The sequence below is a fragment of the Hyla sarda genome, chromosome 6 (assembly GCF_029499605.1).
Source record: "Hyla sarda isolate aHylSar1 chromosome 6, aHylSar1.hap1, whole genome shotgun sequence".
NCBI lineage: Eukaryota > Metazoa > Chordata > Amphibia > Anura > Hylidae > Hyla > Hyla sarda.
In genome coordinates this window covers 167,157,581-167,179,874 of record NC_079194.1, presented here as the reverse complement: position 1 = coordinate 167,179,874, position 22,294 = coordinate 167,157,581, and the positions used below count along the sequence as shown (strand labels likewise).

The 22,294-nt window shown below is 45.1% G+C and overlaps 1 protein-coding gene across 3 annotated transcripts in view; it reads right to left on the bottom strand.

Moving 5' to 3' along the window:
* Nucleotides 1–3,694: 3,694 nt before the first annotated feature.
* NUDT19 (nudix hydrolase 19) overlaps nt 3,695–22,294 on the bottom strand; it is a 48,320-nt gene continuing 29,720 nt past the window's right edge. For 2 of the 3 annotated variants that reach the window (XM_056525734.1, XM_056525732.1), the window contains exons 2-4: nt 13,763–14,593; nt 6,280–6,484; nt 3,695–4,900 (exon numbers count right to left, since the gene is read on the bottom strand). In XM_056525734.1, the coding sequence (XP_056381709.1) occupies nt 4,674–4,900; nt 6,280–6,484; nt 13,763–14,491 (1,161 nt within the window). In that variant the 5' untranslated portion in view covers nt 14,492–14,593 and the 3' untranslated portion in view covers nt 3,695–4,673. Of the gene's footprint in view, nt 4,901–6,279; nt 6,485–13,762; nt 14,594–22,157; nt 22,254–22,294 lie in introns of all 3 variants that reach the window. The other variant, XM_056525733.1, reaches the window with a different exon arrangement.

The window sequence follows — 22,294 nt, the reverse complement described above, 5'->3', positions numbered from 1 at the left end:
CAAACAAGACGAGTTGAGTTTTTATCAAAAAGTTCTATTTTGGTTTCATCTGACCATATAACATTCTCCCAATACTCTTCTGGATCATCCAAAAGCTCTCTAGCAAACTTCAGATGGGCCCGGACATGTACTGGCTTAAGCGGGGGGACACGTCTGGCAGTGCATGATTTGAGTTCCTGGCGGCATAGTGCGTTACTGACGGTAGCCTTTGTTACTTTGGTCCGAGCTCTCTGCAGGTGATTCACTAGGTCCCCCCGTGTGGCTCTGGGATTTTTGCTCACCGTTCTTGCGATCATTTTGACACCACGGGGTGAGATCTTGCGTGGGGCCCCAAATCGAGGGAGATTATCAGTGGTTTTGTATGTCTTCCATTTTCTAATAATTGCTCCCACAGTTGATTTCTTCACACCAAGCTGCTTGCCTATTGCAGACTCTATTGGTGCAGGCCTACAATTTTGTTTCTGGTGTCCTTTGACAGCTCTTTGGTCTTGGCCATAGTGGAGTTTGGAGTGTGACTGTTTGAGGTTGTGGACAGGTGTCTTTTATACTGATAGTTCAAACAGGTGCCATAAATACAGGTAACGAGTGGAGGACAGAGGAGACTCTTAAAGAAGAAGTAGTTGTTGTTACGCCTAGCGCTCCGGGTCCCTGCTCCTCCCCGGAGCGCTCGCGGCGTTCACCTCCGTGCAGCGCCCAGGTCCGACCCGCTGACCGGGAGCGGTGCACTAGTGTCTTCGGCGGGGATGAGACCCGCGTAGCGGGACGCGCCCGCCCGCGGCTCGCATCCCAATCTCCTCACCTGCCCCGTCCTCCGTCTGCTCAGTCCCGGCACACGCGGCCCCGCTCCCTAAGGCATGCGCGCGCCGGCTCTCTGAGATTTAAAGGGCCAGTGCGCCATTGATTGGCGCCTGGTCCAATCAGTACCTGCACCCTCCTTATAAAAACCCACTTCCCCTTCCTGTCATCACCGGATCTTGTTGCCTAGTGCCCAGTGAAAGCGTTTTCTGTGTTCCCAAGCCTGTGTTCCAGACCTTCTGCTGTTGTCCCTGACTACGACGCTTGCTGCCTGCCCTGACCTTCTGCTACGTCCGACCTTGCTCTTGCCTTTCTGTACCGCGCCTGTCTCAGCTGTCAGCTGGGGTTGAGTCGCTATCAGGTGGAACGACCTGGGGGTTACCTGCCGCTGCAAGTCCATCCCGCTTTGCGGCGGGCTCTGGTGAAAACCAGTAACCCCTTAGACTCCGTTCCCCTGGTACGGCCCACGTCATCACCCCACTGACACAGAGGATCCACCACCAGTGTCCTCGCTGCATACCTATCCGGATCCTGACAGTTGTTACAGGTCTGTGAGAGCCATAAATCTTGCTTGTTTGTAGGTGAAAAAAATACTTATTTTCCACCATAATTTGCAAATAAATTCTTCAAAAATCAGACAATGTGATTTTATGGATTTTTCCCCCATTATGTCTCTCATAGTTCAGGTATACCTATGATGAAAATTACAGGCCTCTCATCTTTTTAAGTGGGAGAACTGAGACAATTGGTGGCTGACTTAATACTTTTTTGCCCCACTGTATAACGCGTTGTCAAGCTAATCTGCTGATTGGTCCCCTTTAAAGTGGAACTACAATTTAGTTTCAGCAGCAGGATAAATGCTTAAAAGGGGTACTCCTCACCCCTAAACATCTTATCACCTATCCAAAGGATAGGGGATAAGATGTCAGATCGCCGGGGTCCCGCTGCTGGGGGCCCCCTGGATCTCGGCTGCTGCACCCACCTGTACGGCTTCCACCTTACACCGGCAACGCTGAAGGCTTCGGAGACCGACCACAATGGCGGACAAGCATGACTTCACGCCTCCGCCCCGTGTGACTTCACGCCCCGCCCCCTCAATGCAAGTCTATGGGAGGTCCGTCACGTCCCCTCCCATAGACTTGCATTGAGGGAGCGGGGCGTGAGGTCACACAGGGCGGAGTCGTGACATCACGCTCGTCCGCCATTGTGGTCGGTCTCGAAGCCTCCCGCGTTGCCGGTGTCAGGTGGAAGCCGTACAGGTGAGTGCAGCAGCCAAGATCCCGGGGGCCCCCAGCAGCGGGACCCCGGCGATCTGACATCTTATCCCCTATCATTTGGATAGGGGATAAGATGTCTAGGGGTGCGGAGTATCCCTTTAAAACTCACTGTTACCCTGTAACCCACTGCCAAAGTGAGTTTTCTATGGAGTTGCCAGGAATTTTAGACATGTATCCTGTCACCACAACAACATTGTTGTTACACTTTAAAGGTAATTGCCTTAATATTAGAAAGGGCCACTGTAGTTATGAAGTAACTTTTATTTTGAAGTAGCCAAAAGATTAGATTAGATCGTGGTAAGTCTGACCGCTGGCACTCCCTGCGATCTCCTGCACAGGCGTTCTGCTCTCCCTGGAAATGGGGCGTACTGACCCTCGCATGAAGAGGTGGCTGACAGGCCCCCCTCCATTTATCTCTATGGGAGAGCAGGAGATAGCCAAAGGGCTCTCACATAAAGGTATATATTCGGAGAGGGCCTGTTGGCCACCACTTCATGCGGGATGCCCTGTTCCTGGGGAGAGCAGGGGCCCCTTGCAGGATATCGCAGGGGGTTCCAGAGGTGGGACCCCCCGCAATCTTAAACTTATTCCCTATCCTGCACATAGGGGATACGTTTTTATGCATGATACTACCTTTAAAGGTGCTTTCATTTAAAAAAAATACTGTAAACTTGTATTTAGGAAGTATAGAATAATAGCCAAGCTATTAATTTAAAAAACATTTCTGTTTCTAATTTATAATTTATTTATACAATTTCCAAATTACACAGAAAACACAAAACTTTCTTTTTTTTTTTTTTTTTTTTTTTATCACAGACATAATCTTACCATTATAACCCTTCCCCTCCCTACCCATCCAGGGGAGGAACACTTCTATAGCGCATTAGGAAAGTCTTCAGACCCTTTCACTTTTTTTTTTTTTTTTCACATATTGTGATATTGCGGACATCATTTTGCACTCAATGCCCCATAATGACCGAGTGAAAACAGAATGTTAAAAATCTTTGCCTATTTATTGAAAAGGAAAAACTAAAATATTTCATTGACATAAGTATTAGGGCAGGGCGGTATGACCAAATGTGTGTATCACGGTATTTTTTAAACTTTTGGCGGTTCTATGGTATATAACGGTATTTCCTAGCCCCCCCCCCCCCATATTAATTATCAGCCCACATCCCCATCGGGGTAAATACTCACATATCACCCGCAAGCGCTGCCCTCCTCGTCCTACTTGTTGCGGCCGCCGGCACTGGCACCCTATTATACTGTGCGCTGTATCCCTATGCCTGGGCTGCAAAAGGTAAACAAAATAAACTTTAACGCACCTACGTCGGCCTTACGCTGGGGACGGGAACGTCGGAGAGCTGTCAGCCTATCACCGGCCGCAGCGATGTTCCACCTCGGCCGGTGATAGGCCTAGCCCACTGTCATGTAAGAAGCCGGCTTCTTACATGACAGTGGGCTCAGCCTATCACCGGCCGAGGCGGAACATCGCTGCGGCCTGTGATAGGCTGACGGCTGTCCGACGTTCCCATCCCCAGGAAACAAGTAAGGCCGGTACCGGACCAATGGGAGGTGAGTTAAAGTTTATTTTGTTTATTTTTTGCAGTCCGGGCATAGGGATACTGCACAGTATAAAGCAGGGGTCTCCAACCTGCGGACCTCCAGATGTTGGCATGCTGGGAGTTGTAGTTTTGCAACATCTGGAGGTCCGCAGGTTGGAGACCACTGGTATAGAGTGTCAGCGCCGGCGGCCGCAACAAACAGGATGAGGAGGGCAGTGCATGCGGGTGACATGTGAGTAGTACCCTGATGGGGACAGCGCTGGGCTAATAATTAATTGGGGGGGGGGGGCAGAACAGCGCTCGCAGGTCACACCGATGTGGGGACAGCGCAGCGCTGGGCTGATTCATTCATTCCCGAGGGGGAGGGGCCAAACCGGTATTGCGGTATGGGTTAAAATACATATCGTGCAGCACAAAAATTTCGGTATTCGGTACGAACCGGTATACCGCCCAGCCCTAATACGTATTCAGACCCTTTACTCAGTACTTAGTTGAAGTACCTTTGCCAGCGGATTACAACTTCCAATCTTAATGTGCATGATGCCACATGGTTGCACATCCTGATGATTTTAGGATTTTCTACATATACTCAAGCTCTGACAGCTTTGTTGGATGGTGATCATCAACGGACGGACATTTTCAGGTCTCAGGTCTTTCAGGGCCACCCAAGAACATTCACAGAGTTATCCATAAGCCACTCCTGTGTTGTCTTAGCTGTGTGCTTAGGGTCATTGTCTTGTTGGAAGTTGAATCTTTGGCCCAGTCTGAGGTCCTGAGCACTCTGTGTCAGGTTTTCATTTAGAATATAGAACTTTGGTCATGGATGAGGAAAAGCAAAGTAGCAGTCTCCCTGTCCCACCTCCACAAGCAGGATGCTGCCACTAATGTGTTTTAATGTACGGATGTATTGGACAGGAGTTGATTAGTGTCTGGTTTCTATGAGACATGACAATTAGAATTCAGGCCAAAAACTAAAATTTTTGTTTTATCAGACCAGAGTTTTAGGAGAAGTAGAGATGATACTTATTTCTGCTTATCACAGCTGGCTCTTGGGCTCTGTGCCGCTATGGAGTTGCAACATGACTGGTTTAATATGCTTATATTTCGGCTGTATAGTTACAAGACACTGCGGTACCCCATCCACAAGTAAGAATCTGTTGATATTCTTTTTATCCCGAACAAGCTCTTCTATGGTTTTGTTTGTGGAGTATGTTTTTTCTGTCTGTCCAGTGACATCAGGATCATCAGGGTAGAGATCATCTCCTGCAAGGTAAAAAAAATATTCATTGTAATTTTCTCCATCTTATCTTCCCTCATTATCAGTTTGGCATGCTCCAAACCTCCAGAAGTTATTTAAAGGGGTATTCCAGGCCAAAACTTTTTTTTATACATCAACTGGCTCCGGAAAGTTAAACAGATTTGTAAATTACTTCTATGAAAAAATCTTAATCCTTCCAATAGTTATTAGCTTCTGAAGTTGAGTTGCTGTTTTCTGTCTAACTGCTCTCTGATGACACGTCCCGGGAGCTGTGCAGTTCCTATGGGGATATTCTCCCATCATGCACAGCTCCCGGGACGTGACATCATCATTGAGCAGTTAGACAGTAAACTTCAGAAGCTAATAACTATTGGAAGGATTAAGATTTTTTAATAGAAGTAATTTACAAATCTGTTTAACTTTCCGGAGCCAGTTGATATATAAAAAAAAAAAACATTTTCTAGAGACAGACAATCACAACAGTTCTGTGGCTGTAATCCTGAGTGTATGCATTCAGACCGTTACTGCACAGAAAAGAAGTATCATGTTACTAATTTTCTGTACGGTTCCCCCATTTCCCATTAAAATCAATAGGAGTAGACTTGATCTGAGTGTAATTCCGTTTATTGGGCATAATTTAGATAGACACGCCCCTGTCTTTATAAAGTCTCCCAACTGGCAATGCATATCAAAGCAAAAACAAAGCCATTGGGGGGGGGGGGGGGGGCGCAGGGGGGGTACTGCCAGTATAGCTCAGTGACTGGATTATGTGAAGCCACAGATCTGGAGAAGGGCAAAAAAATTTCCAATAGCACAGTGGCCTTTTAAAGGGGTACTTTGAGGGGGAGGGGGGAACTTATCCCCTTTTCACAGGATAGTAATTAATGAATTTCTCTCCCTCGCTCTATATATATCTTACAAGGCAATGAAGTGTATTGTGGTTATGGGTAATATCAAGAACCCTGTATTATCAATATAGGCAAGAGATACCAGCCCTCATTGATAAACACTTTCACCGAATGACTTCAAGTGGAGTTATGTTCTTTCCTATATAACTGTGGATAAATATATGAGAGCAGTAGCTGGAAATTTAACACAAAAGCTAAATCATTTTTAGACTTGAATCCGTAAACCAATTGCACGGTCTGAATGTTAACTTCTTACTAACCTAAGGAAAAAAAAAAGAAAACTGTTGACATGCCATTAAGTCCACCAATGTAGGATGACTCTTTACCACCACCGATGATATAAGTTGCTTTCACATCCTGGCTCACATTTATTTAAACTTCACCAGATCTTGAAAATGGCACATAATAAAAACACAAAGTATATTAGACGGTTACTATTGTTTTCAGGCTTTAGTTATACATCAAACCATATATACCTGGCAGAATATGTATCATGCCATCCCTGGCATGTACAACAACAGAAAACCATCTTTCACAGCCTTCCAAGGCACGATGCAGAGTGAATTCCTGCAGCTCCTGAAAGTGGGTAAAGTTACACAGTCTGCTGAACTCAACGAACTGAGGTGGAGGAACCCAGGTTTTGTTTCGATGTCCTTCTATAGCTTCCTGCGGAGTCAACCACTAAAACATAACATAAAACATAATAAAAAATATGATGCCTGATATTGCATATTAAGTAAATGAATTCACAGCCATGTTCCCCTATGTAACTAATCACTGGAGTGAATAGTTGAAACCAAAAATATATTTTAAATTGTACCGGTTATTAGCAAAAATGCTTTATATAATGTAGACAATACCATTATATGTATATTTGTAATATACATTGTTTATGAAATGTGTATATTTTTTCCATGCAGCTATTGTCTGTGTAACTCTGGAAGAAGACCAAATACAGTAAGTGTGGGTAGACAAGCAGGGCTCTGTACACTGAGGACAAGCAGGGCTCTGAACACTAAGGACAAGCAGGGCTCTGTGCACCGAGGACAAGCAGGGCTCTGTGCACCGAGGACAAGCAGGACTTGTTTTATATAATGTAGACAATACCATTATATGTATATTTGTAATATACATTGTTTATGAAATGTGTATATTTTTTCCATGCAGCTATTGTCTGTGTAACTCTGGAAGAAGACCAAATACAGTAAGTGTGGGTAGACAAGCAGGGCTCTGTGCACTGAGGACAAGCAGGGCTCTGTGCACTGAGGTTCTATGACACACTCCCGGCTCACACAGAAGGATGGTTGACAAGCCAGGAGCCTGTACAGAGCCCTGCTGGTCCTGTCCTCACTTCCTGTATTCGGTCTCCCCACAGAGAAACATATGCAATAGCTGTTGGACTGCATTTTTTCACCCAAAAATATACACATTTATTAACCAATATATTACAAATATAAATATAATGGTATTATCTACATTATGAAAAAAACATTTTTTGCTAACGACAGGTACACTTTTACACAAATATGTAAAAATTTTTAAAAAGAAACTGTCATCAGGTTAGAAGAATCTAACAGTCATGCCCCTTCCCATAGACATAAATGGAGGGGGTGTGGCATGATGTCATGTCTCCAGTCCCAGAAACAAAGAGGTTTCCGGAACTAGAGACGCAGCTCCCCATAAAATGGGGGTCCCCAGCGGTGGGATCCCCGCTAAACTAGAAATTTTTATTAGCATGGACAAGCAGCGCCAATTCCAAAAGGAGGCTGCTGCAACCAGAATCTTCGTAGCGTGAATGGGGCCTTATGTATAATCCGGCCCCTGTCAGCACCCTTGGATTTATTAAAAGTCGCATAATTCAATAAATCCAGCTCTTCTGGTGTAGATTTCCACTATAAAAAATCTACTGGTACAGTTACTGGTACAAATAGGAAATGCAGCACCCCCTTTGCAGTGATGCCTGTCCAATAAAAAATAAAAAAAAATAAAAAAAAAAAGGCTGACACAGCATAAAGACAGAAAAGAGATAAAAAAAAAAATTACCATTTTTTTGTACACTGGTGCAAATCAATAATAAACCTCCCCTATATACCAATCTGCTAAACTTCTCATGCTCTATAACATGATGCCTGCAGATTACACTGCATTGCCAGGGGACAACCTGTAACCCCTTCCCAACACCATTTTTTTCACCCAAAAATATACGCTTTTTTTTTTTTTTTTTAAACTACTGTATATTACAAAAACAAATATCTACATTATATAAAGTTTTTCTTTCTCAAAAAAATTGTGCTTATTTAACTATTCAAAGTGATTCAGAGCTAGAATTTGGGAAAAACTAAAAAATTTGGAAAATATTTGGAACAATTTGCTTTTTTTTTTTTCATTTGACATTCTCTCCTTTTAATAAAAATAGTCATACATTAAAAGGGGTTCTCCTAACAAAAACTTCTTATCCCCTATCCAAAGGATGTCTGATCGTGGGGAGCCTGCCACTGGGACCCCCTCCGCGGTCTTCCTGCAGCACCCGCATTCTATGCGAGGCTGCGTCTCCAGGCTCGGAAATCCGGAGGTTTACGGGACTGGAGACGTAATGCCACACCCTCTTGTGATGTCACGCCGTGCCCCTCCATTCATGCCTAAGGGAGGGGGCATGGCGTAACGTTACGTCTCCAGTAAGACCCCCGCGATCAGACATCTTATCCCCTATCCCTTGGGTAGGGGATAATATGGTTTTGCCCGGATAACCCCTTTAAATTAGCTAATAATTCAAATTTAAAATAAGTCTACTTTATGTTGGCATCATTTGATAAATGTGTTTCAACTTTTTTAGGATGTCAGAGGGCTTAGAAGTTTCGTACCAAAATTGATTATTTTGAGGGCTTGGATGCTAGAAACCCCCTCATATCACCCAATTGAAAAAAATTTAAATAAAACTGCAACTCTTAGGCAGGGTTTCCACGAATGTTTTTTTTTTCTGGCGTTTTTTTTTTTTTAAAACTGCCACTGCAGTTTTTGAGCCAAAGTCAGAAGCGGATGCAGTAGGAAGGAGAAGTAGAAGCCCTTCTTTGCTGTGGATAGTGTATAAAAGTTTGATTGCACTGGAGTACTCCTTGAAAGGGGTACTCCAGGGCTAAGACAACTTATCCCCTATCCAAATCTTTCATGCAACACCCCGCTATCATCAGCGGGTCTGATGACTCGCTATCACGGGGCTGGAGTATAGTGACGTCACGGCTTCACTCCCATGTGACATCATGCTCCACCCAGGCCCGTCGCTACAGGACAGGCAAACCAAGCATTTGCTTGGGGCCTCGAGCTGGCTGGGGGGACCCGAGCAGAGCCAGTGCTTGGGGCCGGATTAACAATCGTGCTCTTGGAGCTTGTGCTCCGGGCCCCAGGCACCCAGTCAAACAAGAGGGCCCCCAAATGCCTGACATTTTTTTTAAATAAACTCATTTGCAGCTTTGGAGTTCTTCTCACCTCACCACAATCCCGCTCCCCCCACCCCCGCTGCACTTGGTATCTTCCCTCAGCCCCGGACTCTTCTCTCAGCCGTCTGAGCAGGAGGAGGGGTGAGGAGAGAGCTGTGAGGAAAGGAGACCGCAGAGGCTGTACAACATGGGGCCTGACTATAGTAGGTGTCCCTGCATGTATATGTGTATAAGCGTGTGTGTGTGGATATATATATGTGTGTACATATGTGTATGTCTATGTACTGTGCCTGTGTGTGTGTTACTACTGTGGATGACTATATGTAAAGTGCATGTGTGTATCTATACCAGTGTTTCCCAACCAGTGTGCCTCCAGTTGTTGCAAAACTACAACTCCCAGCATGCCCGGACAGCCAAAGGCTGTCTGGGCATGCTGGAAGTTGTAGTTTTGCAACCTCTGTAGGCATCCTGGTTGGGAAACACTGATCTATTCTATCGGTGTGTGTATGATGCATGTACAGTATGTAATGTGTACAGTGTGTGTGTATGATGCATGTACAGTATGTAATGTGTACAGTGTGTTGTGTGTATGATGCATGTACAGTATGTAATGTGTACAGTGTGTGTGGTGTGTATGATGCATGTACAGTATGTAATGTGTACAGTGTGTGTGTATATAATGCATGTATAGTATGTACTGTGTACAGTGTGTTGTGTGTATGATGCATGTACAGTATGTAATGTGTACATACAGCCTAATGTGGGGGACTGTACAGCACCTAATGTGGGGAACTATACTGCCTAATGTGGGGGAACTATACTGCACCTAATGTGGGGGACTATACTGCACCTAATTTGGGGAGCTATACTGCACTGCAAATAATGTGGGGACTATACTGCACCTAATTTGGGGGAACAAATTGGGAACACTGCTAGCCTAATGTGGGGAGAACTCTGTTGCACCTAATGTGGGGGGAACTCTGCTGCACCTAACGTGGAGGGAACTCTGCTGCACCTAACGTGGAGGGAACTGTGCCGCACCTAACGTGGGGGGAACTGTGCCGCACCTAACGTGGGGGGGAACTGTGCTGCACCTAACGTGGGGGGAACTGTGTTGCACCTAACGTGGGGGGAACTGTGTTGCACCTAATGTGGGGGCCTCGTATCGACGTTCACTCATGTGGCGCTCCCAGAATTCAAGGCCCGGCGTTACTACGTCCTGATGCCAGCCCTAGAGCGTGAAGTGTGTGAACATCAGGGGGGGGCCTCCATGTCCATTTTGCTTGGGGCCCCCAAATTCCTTCAAACGGCCCTGGCTCCACCCCCTCAATGTATTTTTTATATGGCAGTATTGAAACCACATTGTATAGTTAGTAAGTGCTAGGGGTCTAGTTAATTAGTAAAGCAGTATAGCTCCATTAGTAACTATTGCTACTGCAAAAATGTATCAACCTTTATTAAATATGACATTAAAAAGTGTGTCACCAACCGTGACTGAATAGAAAATATAATACAAGAATATATAAAATACAAAGCAATGAGTGTGTACAGAAAAAAGAGCCCAATTACGTTGGTGGGGCAGATGTAATGTCAGGCCATAAAGGATAGTTTAACACGTAGGCTATGAGGTAAAATCAGTATGTGAGGACTCCATATCTAGTGTAGTAAACAATAGTGCGGGTCAGAGATAAACCAATCTGCTACTAAATATATTGCGAGCTGCTCATAATAAGTATGTTACTACATAGTGAGTATATGGCATGCAAGCCAAATCGCCCCACTTACGTACGTTTCGTCACCCGGACTTTCTCAAGGGACGCTCAATGTAAAACATTTAGACATCCTGACTGTATACACTTGCCCATCTGCTGATATTTGCTTCCATCAGGGGCGTTGCTAGAATCTAAAGAGATATGAGGTAGGAGGCACAAGGCATAATAATGCCTTAACTATGCCCCAGTAAAATACTAATACCCCACTGTGATGCCATTCATGAATAATAGGAAACAGTTACCTCTATGTGTTCATACATAATGCCTCAAAGCAGTAATAATACCCTATGTTTCTCTTTGCACTAATAAAGCCCAGTGTCCCCCCATACAGTAATAATGACATATTGATGTCAAACGGTTTAACAAAAAAGAAAAAAAACAAAAACTAATATTTACCTTTTTTTTTTGCGGTGCGGTGCCTCCAGTGTTCTGCTTTAGTCCCCGGGTAAGATCATCTTCCTGAGCTGCAGGATGATACTTCGGCCCAAAGAGACGTCGGGGCCCAGTGTGCTTGGTACTGCTTAGCCAATCACTGGCCACAGTGATGTCTGGCTTGGATAGTGATTGGCTAAGCGGCAATATGACATTCTGGGCCTCAGCAACATTAATGACTCCCAGTAGGCATACCACAGGGGTAAGTAAGAAAGGGAAGTCTAGATTATCAGCCATAAACCCCATCACCTCCCTCCAGAAGAGAGCAATGACGGGACACTCCCACACAGCATGCAAAAAAGTACCGGTTTCCGAAGAGCAACGGAAACACATATGAGATGGAGAAACATCAATGCAATTCAGCTTAGCAGGTGTATAATACGTCAAAACATATCTAGATTGGATCAGTGTATCTCTACTACTAACTACTGTGAAATAATAAGAGCCTTCAACTTCCTTCCACTGACTGACAGACAAATCCAGGATATCAGCCACCCATTTATGAAACGCTAGTGAGAAAGGGCTAGGTCCCAATGTCTGGAGGAGAGCATACACCTGAGGGGTTTAGAAAGATCCATAGTGCCCAGGAGAAGCTCCACATCAGAAAACACAGGAGTAAACATCAGGGAGCCAAACTGCGCCTGAACCACATGCCTCAGCTGAAGATACCTATAAAAGGCATTTCAGGGGATGCTATAATGTTCCTTCATATCTGAAAAGGATAATAGAATATGATCCTCCCCAAGCAAGTGAATCACAAATTTGACTCCATGAGTACCCCAGAAACTGGCCTCCTGTAACCCATGCAGGTGAGGTTAATGTACATTCCCCCACAAGGGTGCCCTAGGAGATACCAGAGGCTGCGGAAATTTACTCGACACCACAGACCATACTTAAGCTATAGTTTGAATGGAAATAGGAAAGGAAGAGCGAGAGTTATACCTGTAGAGAGTATTAGTAAGAGCTTCATTGGTACCCATAATTGCTCCAGCCAAGGCTGTTGCCGAGTTCGACAAATCCATGCTGCATAGACCAGTTGGGAGGCAAGAAAATAGACAACAGGGGCAGCTAAGCCGCCATGCCGCTTAGGAGCCTGGAGAAGAGCCCGACCAAGTCTGGGAGATTTTCCCTGCCAGTAGAAGGATCCCAGAGCACCACATCATGTATTAAAATATCTCTTGGGGGGGGGGATCATGGGAGCTAAATGAAAAAGATAAAAGGAATTTAGGGAGGTAAGTCATTTTAAATATATTGATCCTGCCAGCTAGGGAGAGAGGAAGTGAGGACCAGGTCTTCAACCGCTCCACAGTGAAGCATAAAAGCGGTTCCAAGTTCAGGGACAGATAGTCCATCAGAGAAGCAGTTATCTCCAGCCCTAAGTATCTAAAACAGGAAACCGCCTTCACCCCTGCCGGAAGAGAGGAGCTTAGAACTTATATAGGCAGTTTAATGAAGAAGTGCAGTTAGCGCCTAATATTCAGGCTTGCCGGCTCCCATGGGTCCCTGTGCCGGCCGTGGGAGGGAGCTTGGGGAGACGGCAGTACACCCTGTGTTGCAGAGTGTAAGCCCCCCTCCGTGCAGCACGCTGCAGCCCAGGGTGTACTGCCGTCTCCCCGAGCTCCCTCCCACGGCCGACACAGGGACCCATGGGAGCCGGCAAGCCTGAATATTAGGCGCTAACTGCGCTTCTTCATTAAACTGCCTATATAAGTTCTAAGCTCCTCTCCTTTTTTTGTGCCACCACTTTTACTTTGTAATTAAATCAATAATGTCACCCCAAAATCTACAGCAAAACGTAAAAAAAAAAATGATACACTTTTATTTTCTCATATGTGGGGATATGCGAGTGCTCATTTTTCAGTTATCTTTAGTGTTCTATTTATCTCACATTGTCCCATTCAGAAGAATGGAACTGATTATCAGTTGCTGAAATTTCTAAATCAAAATCTGCAGTGTGTAAACTCACCATAAGTGATTTTTTGTGTGCCTGGGATAAACATATCTATCCTAAGATAAAAATAAAAAGGAAACCGTATGAGGACAGACAGACAGTCTTTTATGTTTCTAAGGCTATGTTCACATTGCCCTCGGGCTCTGCTATGTAAAGCTCCTATGGACCCCATTTAAGTCAACAGGATAAGTAAGGACCAGGTGGAGTCCATTGTGCTCTGACCCATTTTTGGACCGTCAACGCAATAAAATAAAATAAAAAAAATAAATAAAATAAAAAAAGAGACGAACGGACCCTTAAAGGGACAGAGCACAACAGCAAGGTGAACTAAGCCCATGCAGACATCCCTTATAAAGCTATGTGCACTCACTATGAAGGAGGTCACTTCTTTCTGGTCATTCGATGTAACTGGCTTCCTTGGCAAACAGCAGATAAAGAAAGCTGTGTCATAGCGTCTGGCTCTTGAATTGTTAGAGAACACAGGAGTCAGCCAATTGCCCCATTCATGAAGGGCCCATATATTAGGAACACATTGTAGTTCCTTGCACATTTCAATGAACCGCAGGGGATCATTCTGAACCTCCTCTCTCCACTTGGCCACTGTTTCTCCATTTTCCTCATAAGCGGCCTTTAACTTCTGATTGTCCTCAATATCAGAATTCTCAGGAACCACTAATAAAATACCAGATTCTTCAAATGTCTCCCTTATAGCACAGATCCGGAAGGCTACCTCGTTGGGGATCAAGGAGCCAAACTTCGTCCTGTCTGTGAGAAACATAGGAGGCCTAGTGTCAGGAGGCTGCTTCACAATACCAAGACCAAAGTTAGGCTTATCAACATATCTCTCAAAAACTTTCACCCAATCGTTGGAGAAGTCTGAAGGTTCCACAAGTCCTCCGGGGAACACATACGCATTGGGCATGAACCCACTTTTCTTACTGCGTTGTAGTAAAAGAACTTTGTAATCAAAAGCAGTGTTCTTCTGATGACTGTCGCAGGGACCTTGAGTTGTTATTTTTGGCATGGCACTTAGATGTTGGCACCCAGCTGCTAAAATGAGGGTGGCAGCCTCCCTCCAGTGTTTTAAGGTATTGTTCATTTTATTAGCTTTGATTTTCTTGTGGTTTTAATACTGAAAGCCGGAGATGTTGTATCACAACTGTGAGTGGAGCTGGAAACTGGACACTTTATTAGGTAATTCCTATAGGTGGAAAAATGTAACAAATATAACCGCTGTATTCATAAAGTGTACATTATTTCCTTTAAATCTGGATTATTAATAATATGCATTTTAAAGAGGAATTAATTTTCAGTCCACAAAAATTATATTTATTTATTTTTTGGAGCCCCAGGTGCCTTAATTTCAAATGGTGCCGTTATGAGGAGAGCATAACTAAAACAGGTTTTCCGATGAGGAAGGCTATTTGTCTAATAAATAATCATATATAGGAAAAATTGTCTGCTAACCTTGTGTGGTCATACTACTGATGCATACTATTTGCTCTGTTCTCTTCATTGCCCCAATTTGTACGTAGAGTACATGCTGTAATGGAGTTCCTGCAGTACACTCTAGACCAGGAATTTAGCCAATTCTATCTTCTTCTCACTACGCTGGAGGCTCTTGTAGGTGTAGTAGGCCAGGTTATCATTAAAGTGGTACTCTGCTGCCCCAGCGTTTGGAACATTTTGTTCCTAACGCTTGGAGTGAGCGGCGAAGGTCGTGATGTCACAGTCATGCCTCTCCCCCTCAATGCTAGTCTATGGGAGGGGGTGTGATGGCCACCATGCCCCTTCCTATAGACTTGCATTGAGGGGCATGGCGTGACATCACAAGGGGCGTGGCCGTGATATTGTGACCCCCGCTGCCCACACCAAGCGTTCTAAACAAACACCGGGTCCATCACAGAGATGACGGGGGTCCCAGCTGCAATCAGACATCTTTTCCCCTATCCTTTGGATAGAGGATAAGATATCTAGGGGGGGAGTACCCCTTTAACCCTTTCAGGACCCATGACGTACCGCTATGTCATGGGACCCTGGGTCAGGGATGTGGAAATCCTATCGCCCGATGCCCGGGACATGTAGTTTTGGGCGCCGGGCAGGTGAATTTGTCATAGATTTAGCCCTGTATCGGGCAAGCAGGGAAAGATAGACTTCCCCCTTATTTTTCTTTAATGCCGGTGTGAGGCGCAGGAGCTGATGCAAGTCTGCACCTCACACCGGCACTCAAGTTGTATGGAGGGGGCGGTGGCGACCCCCAGCTGATTTCAGTAGCAGGGGGCCGCTGCTCAGAGCCCCCCCCAGCCGGTCTGAGGGGATCTCACCTCACAGCTCCTCTCCTCCGCTCTCCGAAGTTTGCTGAAGCTACAGCGGGGAGGAGAGAGGGCAGAGGCCGAGGTCCTCACGTCTGCAGGAGATGATTAAGCCATGCCCCCTCATCCCCCCTCCCGGAGTATAGAGAGCGCAGCTCTGCATAATACAAGAAGACAGGGGGAGAATGAGGACGTACACGGCTCCTCCCCTCCCCTGCTCTGTCTACACAGGACCTCATTTATAACGGGGAGGTTTCAAGTTTTGACGGGGCAAAATACTGAGCAGGGGGAGGGGAGAGGACATGTGTGAGGAGACATACTGCACTGCACGGGCTAGGGATTTCACCTCACACCGGCTCAGGTGAGGAGGCCGAGCATGCAGGCGGTGGGAAGGGTGGTTGTATATGTATGCAATGATTAGGGGGGGGGGGGGGGTGTATCAGCGGCAGTTGTATGTATGATGTGTGCATATGTATGGTGTATGTGTCATGTGTATATATAATGTGTGTATGGTGTCCGTGTATGTGTGATGTGTGTATGATGTGGGGTGGGCAGCGGTGGGTGTATGTATGATGTGTGCATATGTATGGTGTATGTGTCATGTGTATATATGATGTGTGGATGGTGTCTGTGTATGTGTGATGTGTTTATGAAATGTATGATATAGGGGGCAGTGGCAGGTGTATGTATGATGTGTGCATATGTATGGTGTGAGTGTATGTGTATATATGATGTGTGTATGGTGTATGTGATGTGTGTATGTAATGTATGATGTGGGGGGGCAGCGGCGGGTGTATGTATGATGTGTCTATGTATGATGTATATATGTAATGTATGATATAGGGGGCAGTGGCCGGTGTATGTATGATATGTGTATACATGTATGTTTTGTACAGGGGCGGACTGACAAGTGCCGCCGCCAGTTGTGCTATCTAATTTTATTTATTTTTAGTGACTTCTGTCCACCCGCACTAAATTGCACCCCCAGAATCCCGCCCCCTTCATACTTGCCCGCCGACCAAGAGCCCCACAGATGCACGCAAACACACCCGAACCAAAACTACAACTTCCAGCATGTTGCACCATAACCTGAACTGTAGAACTATAAAGTGCAACATGCTGGGAGTTGTAGTGTTGGTTCGGGTCAGCTGCAGAGCCATAGGCTGCATCAGGGCATGCTGGGTGTTTTAGTTACTAACTGCAATTCCCTGTATTCCTTGACACAGCCTATGGCTCTGCAGCTGACACAAACCAAAACTACAACTCCCAGCATGTTACACAATAACCTTAACTGTCCTACTATACAGTGCAACTACACCCCTAACAGAAGTAAATAAGGGGTGCAGTGAACATTTACACCCACTGGCGTTTGACAGATCTTTGGAACAGTGGACTGTGCAAATGAAAAATTTAATTTTTCATTTTCACGGACCACTGTTCCAAAAATCTGTCAGACACCTGTGGCGTGTAAATGCTCATTACATTACCCCTAATTACATTACGTGAGGGGTGTAGTTTCCAAAATGGGGTCACATGTGGGGGGGGGGGGGGGGTTCCACTGTTCTGGCACTATGGGGGCTGTGTAAACACACATGGCCTTCAATTTCAGACACATTCTCTCTCCAAAATCCACAAAAATACCCCATGGCAGTGTTTCCCAAACAGGGTGTCTCCAGCTGTTGAAAAACTCCCAGCATGCCTGGACAGTCAGTGGCTGCTGTCCGGCAATACTGGGAGTTGTTGTTTTTCAACAGCTGGAGGCTCTGTTTTGGAAACAGTGCCGTACAAGACGTTTTTTCTTTTTTATTTGGGGGGGGGGGGGGTACTGTGTAGGGGTATGTGTATATGTACTATGTAGTGTTTTACTTTTTATTTTGTGCAGTGTAGTGTAGTGTTTTTAGGATACATTCACACGGTTGGGTTTACAGTGAGTTTGAGCTGGGAGCTTGAGCTGTGGTGGAAAATTTGCTGCATCTCAAACTTGCAGCAGAAAACTTGCTGTAAACCCACCAGTGTGAATGTACCCTGTACATTCACATGGGGGGGCAAACCTCCAGCTGTTGCAAAACTAGAACTCCCAGTATGCACTGACAGACAATACATGTTGGGAGTTGTAGTTATGCAACAGCTGGAGGCACATTGGTTGCGAAACACTGAGCGTTTGTTACTTAACTCCTTGTTTCGCAACCAGTGTGCCTCCAGCTGTTGCAAAACTACAACTCCCAGCATGTACAGTCTCTCAGTGCATGCTGGGAGTTGTATTTTTGCAACAGCTGGAGGCACACTGGTTGCAAAACAGTAACAGACTCGGTTTCACAACCAATGTGTCTCCAGCTGTTGCAAAACTGCAACAATCAGCAAGCATTGACAGTCGAAGGGCATGCTGAGAGTTGGACAGCTGGAGGCACACTGCTACAACTCCCAGCATGCCCTTTGGTAGTCTGTGCATGCTGGTAGTTGTAGTTATGCAACAGTGATTGCACACTTTTTCATAGAAAAAATGTGCCTCCAGCTGTTGCAAAACTACAACCCCCAGCATCGACAGACTACCAGGGCATGCTAGGAGTTGTAGTTGGAACTCCAGTTGTTGCAAAACTACAACTCCCAGCATGCCCTTTGGCTTTGCATGCTGCGAGTTGTTACTAAGCAACAGTAGGAGGTGAACAGGCCTCACCTCCTGCTGTATCCTGTCGCCGGGACCGCGCGCTGTATCCTGCCGCCGGGAGCGATCCTGCTGCTCCTGTCGCCGCCACCGCACACGAGGGGACCCCCGCCTGACCAGGGCAAGGTAGGAGATCCCCGCCGGCGCCGATCTCCGCTCCGATCGCTGTCTCGATCACCGCCCAGCAGGCCCGTGATTGTTCAATCGATTAATCACGTGATCACCTCACTCCTGCTGGGTATGGATGAATGGGGCTGTCTCGGACAGCCCCATTCACCTTTTTTTCAGGGTCACCAAGTCCCCAGAGACACGATCGTCCCGGAATAGCGACAAATCGCAGATCTGAATTGATCTGCTATTTGCCGCGATCGCTGACACGATGGGTCTCAGGACTACCCTGGGCGATATGCCGGGATGGCTGCTGATAGATATCAGCAGTCATCCCGTTCCGATCACCGTGTCCGGAGACGCGGTGATCCAGGAAAGCTGCGCCGTAAATGTACGGCACTGTGCGCTAAGTACTTCTTAGCGGCGCCGTACACTTACGGCACATGTGCTTAAGGTGTTTAAGGGGTAATTCGTAATCCAGTGGAAACTTTTTTTTTTTTTTTTTTTTTTTAATCAATTGGTGCCAGAAAGTTAAACAGATTTGTAAATTACTTCTATATAAAAATGTTAATCCTTCCAGTACTTATTAGCTGCTGAATACTACAGAGGAAATTTTTATTTATTTTTTTGGAACACAGAGCTCTCTGCTGACATCACGAGCACAGTGCTCTCTGCTGACATCTCTGTCCATTTTAGGAACTGACCAGAGCAGCATATGTTTGCTATGGGGATTTTCTCCTACTCTGTCCATTTTAAGAACTGTCCAGAGTAGGAGAAAATCCCCATAGCAAACATATGCTGCTCTGGTCAGTTCCTAAAATGGACAGAGATGTCAGCAGAGAGCACTGTGCTCGTGATGTCAGCAGAGAGCTCTGTGTTCCAAAAAGAAAATAATTTCCTCTGTAGTATTCAGCAGCTAAGAAGTACTGTAAGGATTAAGATTTTTTAATAGAAGTAATTTACAAATCTGTTTAACTTTCTGGCATCAGTTGATATAAAAAATAAAATAAAATTACCCCTGTAAGCATGCATGGGATAGGCATAAGACTATCCTTCATTTAAGATAGTGTCAGGGACTATTGATAGGATTCAGATTATTGGGCAGACTAGACGGGCCAAATGGTTCTTATCTGCCGACACTTTAAATTTTTTGTTTTTGTTTCTATGTTTCTCATTTCTTGGGCCTCACTTCCTTACAGGCCTTCTTGGGGCACACGCCCCCTCGGGTCTGTGGCGGGATCCTATCCCTTCATAAGCTTGCTTTACAGGTTTGGCAACTTCTTTTAACAATATTAAAGCGGACCTCCCTTTATGGGATAACCCCCATTTCGCTCACCTGACAGACATTATACACCCTCCTTTCTGAAAGGCTCACGGGGTTAGTCAGCTGGGTGACATGTTCCAAGATGACATATTGAAATCTTTTACTCCAATCAGACTTTAATATTCCCCATCTACAGATATTTCCAACTTCTTCATGCCCTGACTGCCCAATTCCCCTCCCCAGACCACCCATTTCTGCTTACTCTCTCATTGGGATCCTCCGTTCCCAGGGACCGAGAGGTCTAGTATCTATCCTCTATACCACCTGACAAAGGCAAAAGTCACCACGGTGGCTGACATGACAGAGGCTTATTGGAAGGCATGCATTCCCTCTCTAACTGACAAGGACTGGTCGGATATCATGACCTGTCACTTAATGGTCTCTCCGGGAGCAAATAAATTTGTTCAGTTGTATATTATACATCATAGCTATCTTACCCAGGTTAAGCTTTTCAGTATGGGAAGGAAGCCTTCCAATGCATGCCATAGAGGTCATTCTCCTAGGGCCGACTTCTGGCATATGATATTGATATGTCCTTTCCTCCAGACATACTGGCAGAGTATCATTTTATTTATTTATATAGCGCCTACAGATTCCCAGTCCCAGTCCTGCTGGAACCTCTGATCTGTTTAATTGGGGGTTCTCCCAGAGGAATCCTGGCAACATCACGAGGATCTTCCTTCGTGAGGTGCTGTCCCTGGCTAGAAAGGCAGTGGCCTTGCTTTGGATGGATCCCAGGCCGCCTTCTCTTTGGCAATGGAAGAAACTGGTCAACGCCATTATTCCCTTTGAGCATCTAGTTTTTAAACACAGAAAATTCCCTGATAAGTTCCTTAATGTGTGGGGTGCCTGGTGTGGATAGCCTCTCACTCGTTATTTGCCCTCAGCCTTTACCTCTTTGATGTCTTCAGCTGCTCTTGGCTCCCCATCCTCCTCGCTTCCGTTTTATTTCTACCTACCCTTCTTCTCTTACTTATGCAATTGTGACTTATGGCAGCTATGTGTGTTTATTTATTTACTTGTTTTTAATGGCATCTAGGCTTTATCCCTCGACATCGTGAAGGTGTTTGTTGTTTACGTTAGAGTTTATTGTTATAGGCTTTTATTATTTCTAACCATGCCTGCCTGACTGTACTGTATAACACTATTCTGGGTCCTCTTCACTTCTGGGGAAAAGTCTGGCTAGGCATTTAATCCCAATCAGTTTCTGAGATTCTGTAACTGGAGCTAAAGCTGATGTCCAGGGAATGTGATGAGCTGCTTAGCATATTCCCTTTCCCAGAAATCCTGTGGAGTACTAATGGCCTTTTTTGACTCTCTATACACCAGAAGTGGGGAGTCTCTCTAAGAGGAATACTTATCCCTTTGCCTTGTTCTTCTGTAATACTTATGTCACAGTTGTTATTCTCTTGCGTATGTGTAACTCTTCTGTGGACATGTTGTACTTATCTTCACTCACTTTTCAAAATAAAAAAAGTTTATACATTATTTTTTTGGCTTGCAAATGATTTAATAAATATCCACATGAACCAGGGCAGGAAAAATGTTCCCCACCCTGCCTTAAGGGGTTTAAGGGGAATGCGTCTTTAGAAAATTACATATTGTTCTAATCAAGTTTTTATATTTTTTTTTCTCAAATTTTTTATTTTTCTATTTTTATTATAAAATGATAAAAAAAAATCTTGCAGTTTTAACTCTGATCATTAAGTGTAATAATAAGCTGACAATTCCTGTTCTGTAGAGACTTTTCATTACACTCCTCACTATTATCACAGGTAGGATTACAGTGAAAAGTGATACCAGTAGAAAGATAAAATAGGATGAGGCAATTCACAATAGGAGATGGTCACAGCTCACCCTCTCTTCCTCCTTGCATAATTATATCTACATAGGTCATAGAACATGTCTTTAATTTATTGTTTCCAATGGTCCATGTAGCTGCTGTAAATATGCCCCAGTGTCACTTCTGGGCTAGGTTCACAATAAGAAATGTGAAGCGGAATCCCATTGCTGTCTATGGAATTGTGCTGCACATTGCACACTACTGAATTTCTGCAGCGGTCATTCCGCTGCAAAAAATGTACTTGTTCATTCTTCAGGTGGAATCTGTCCATACATATCATTTACAGAAGTATATAGAAGAGTACTTCCTGCTCACCCGAAGTAGACTCAGCCTTGTCAGGGACCAGCGTGGACCACGCTATTGATCAATGCCAGAAGAAAGAAAATGTCCAGCGCGGCAGCTCGTATGCAACAGATTTATTGGGCACAGCAAACACACAGGTACAAAACGGTAGTGACGCGTTTCGATCACCTAGGTGATCTTAATCATACTAACAAAGTAATCGTGTTGGAGTACCTTTATAGGGGAGGAGGAGGAACTAATCTCCGTCAGGTGCGGTGTAATTTGTCCTGAAGAGGTTACCTCCCCTAGACCGGCAACTCCAATTACAGACTGTTGAAACGTAAAAACAAAGTATCAAAAGCATATTATCA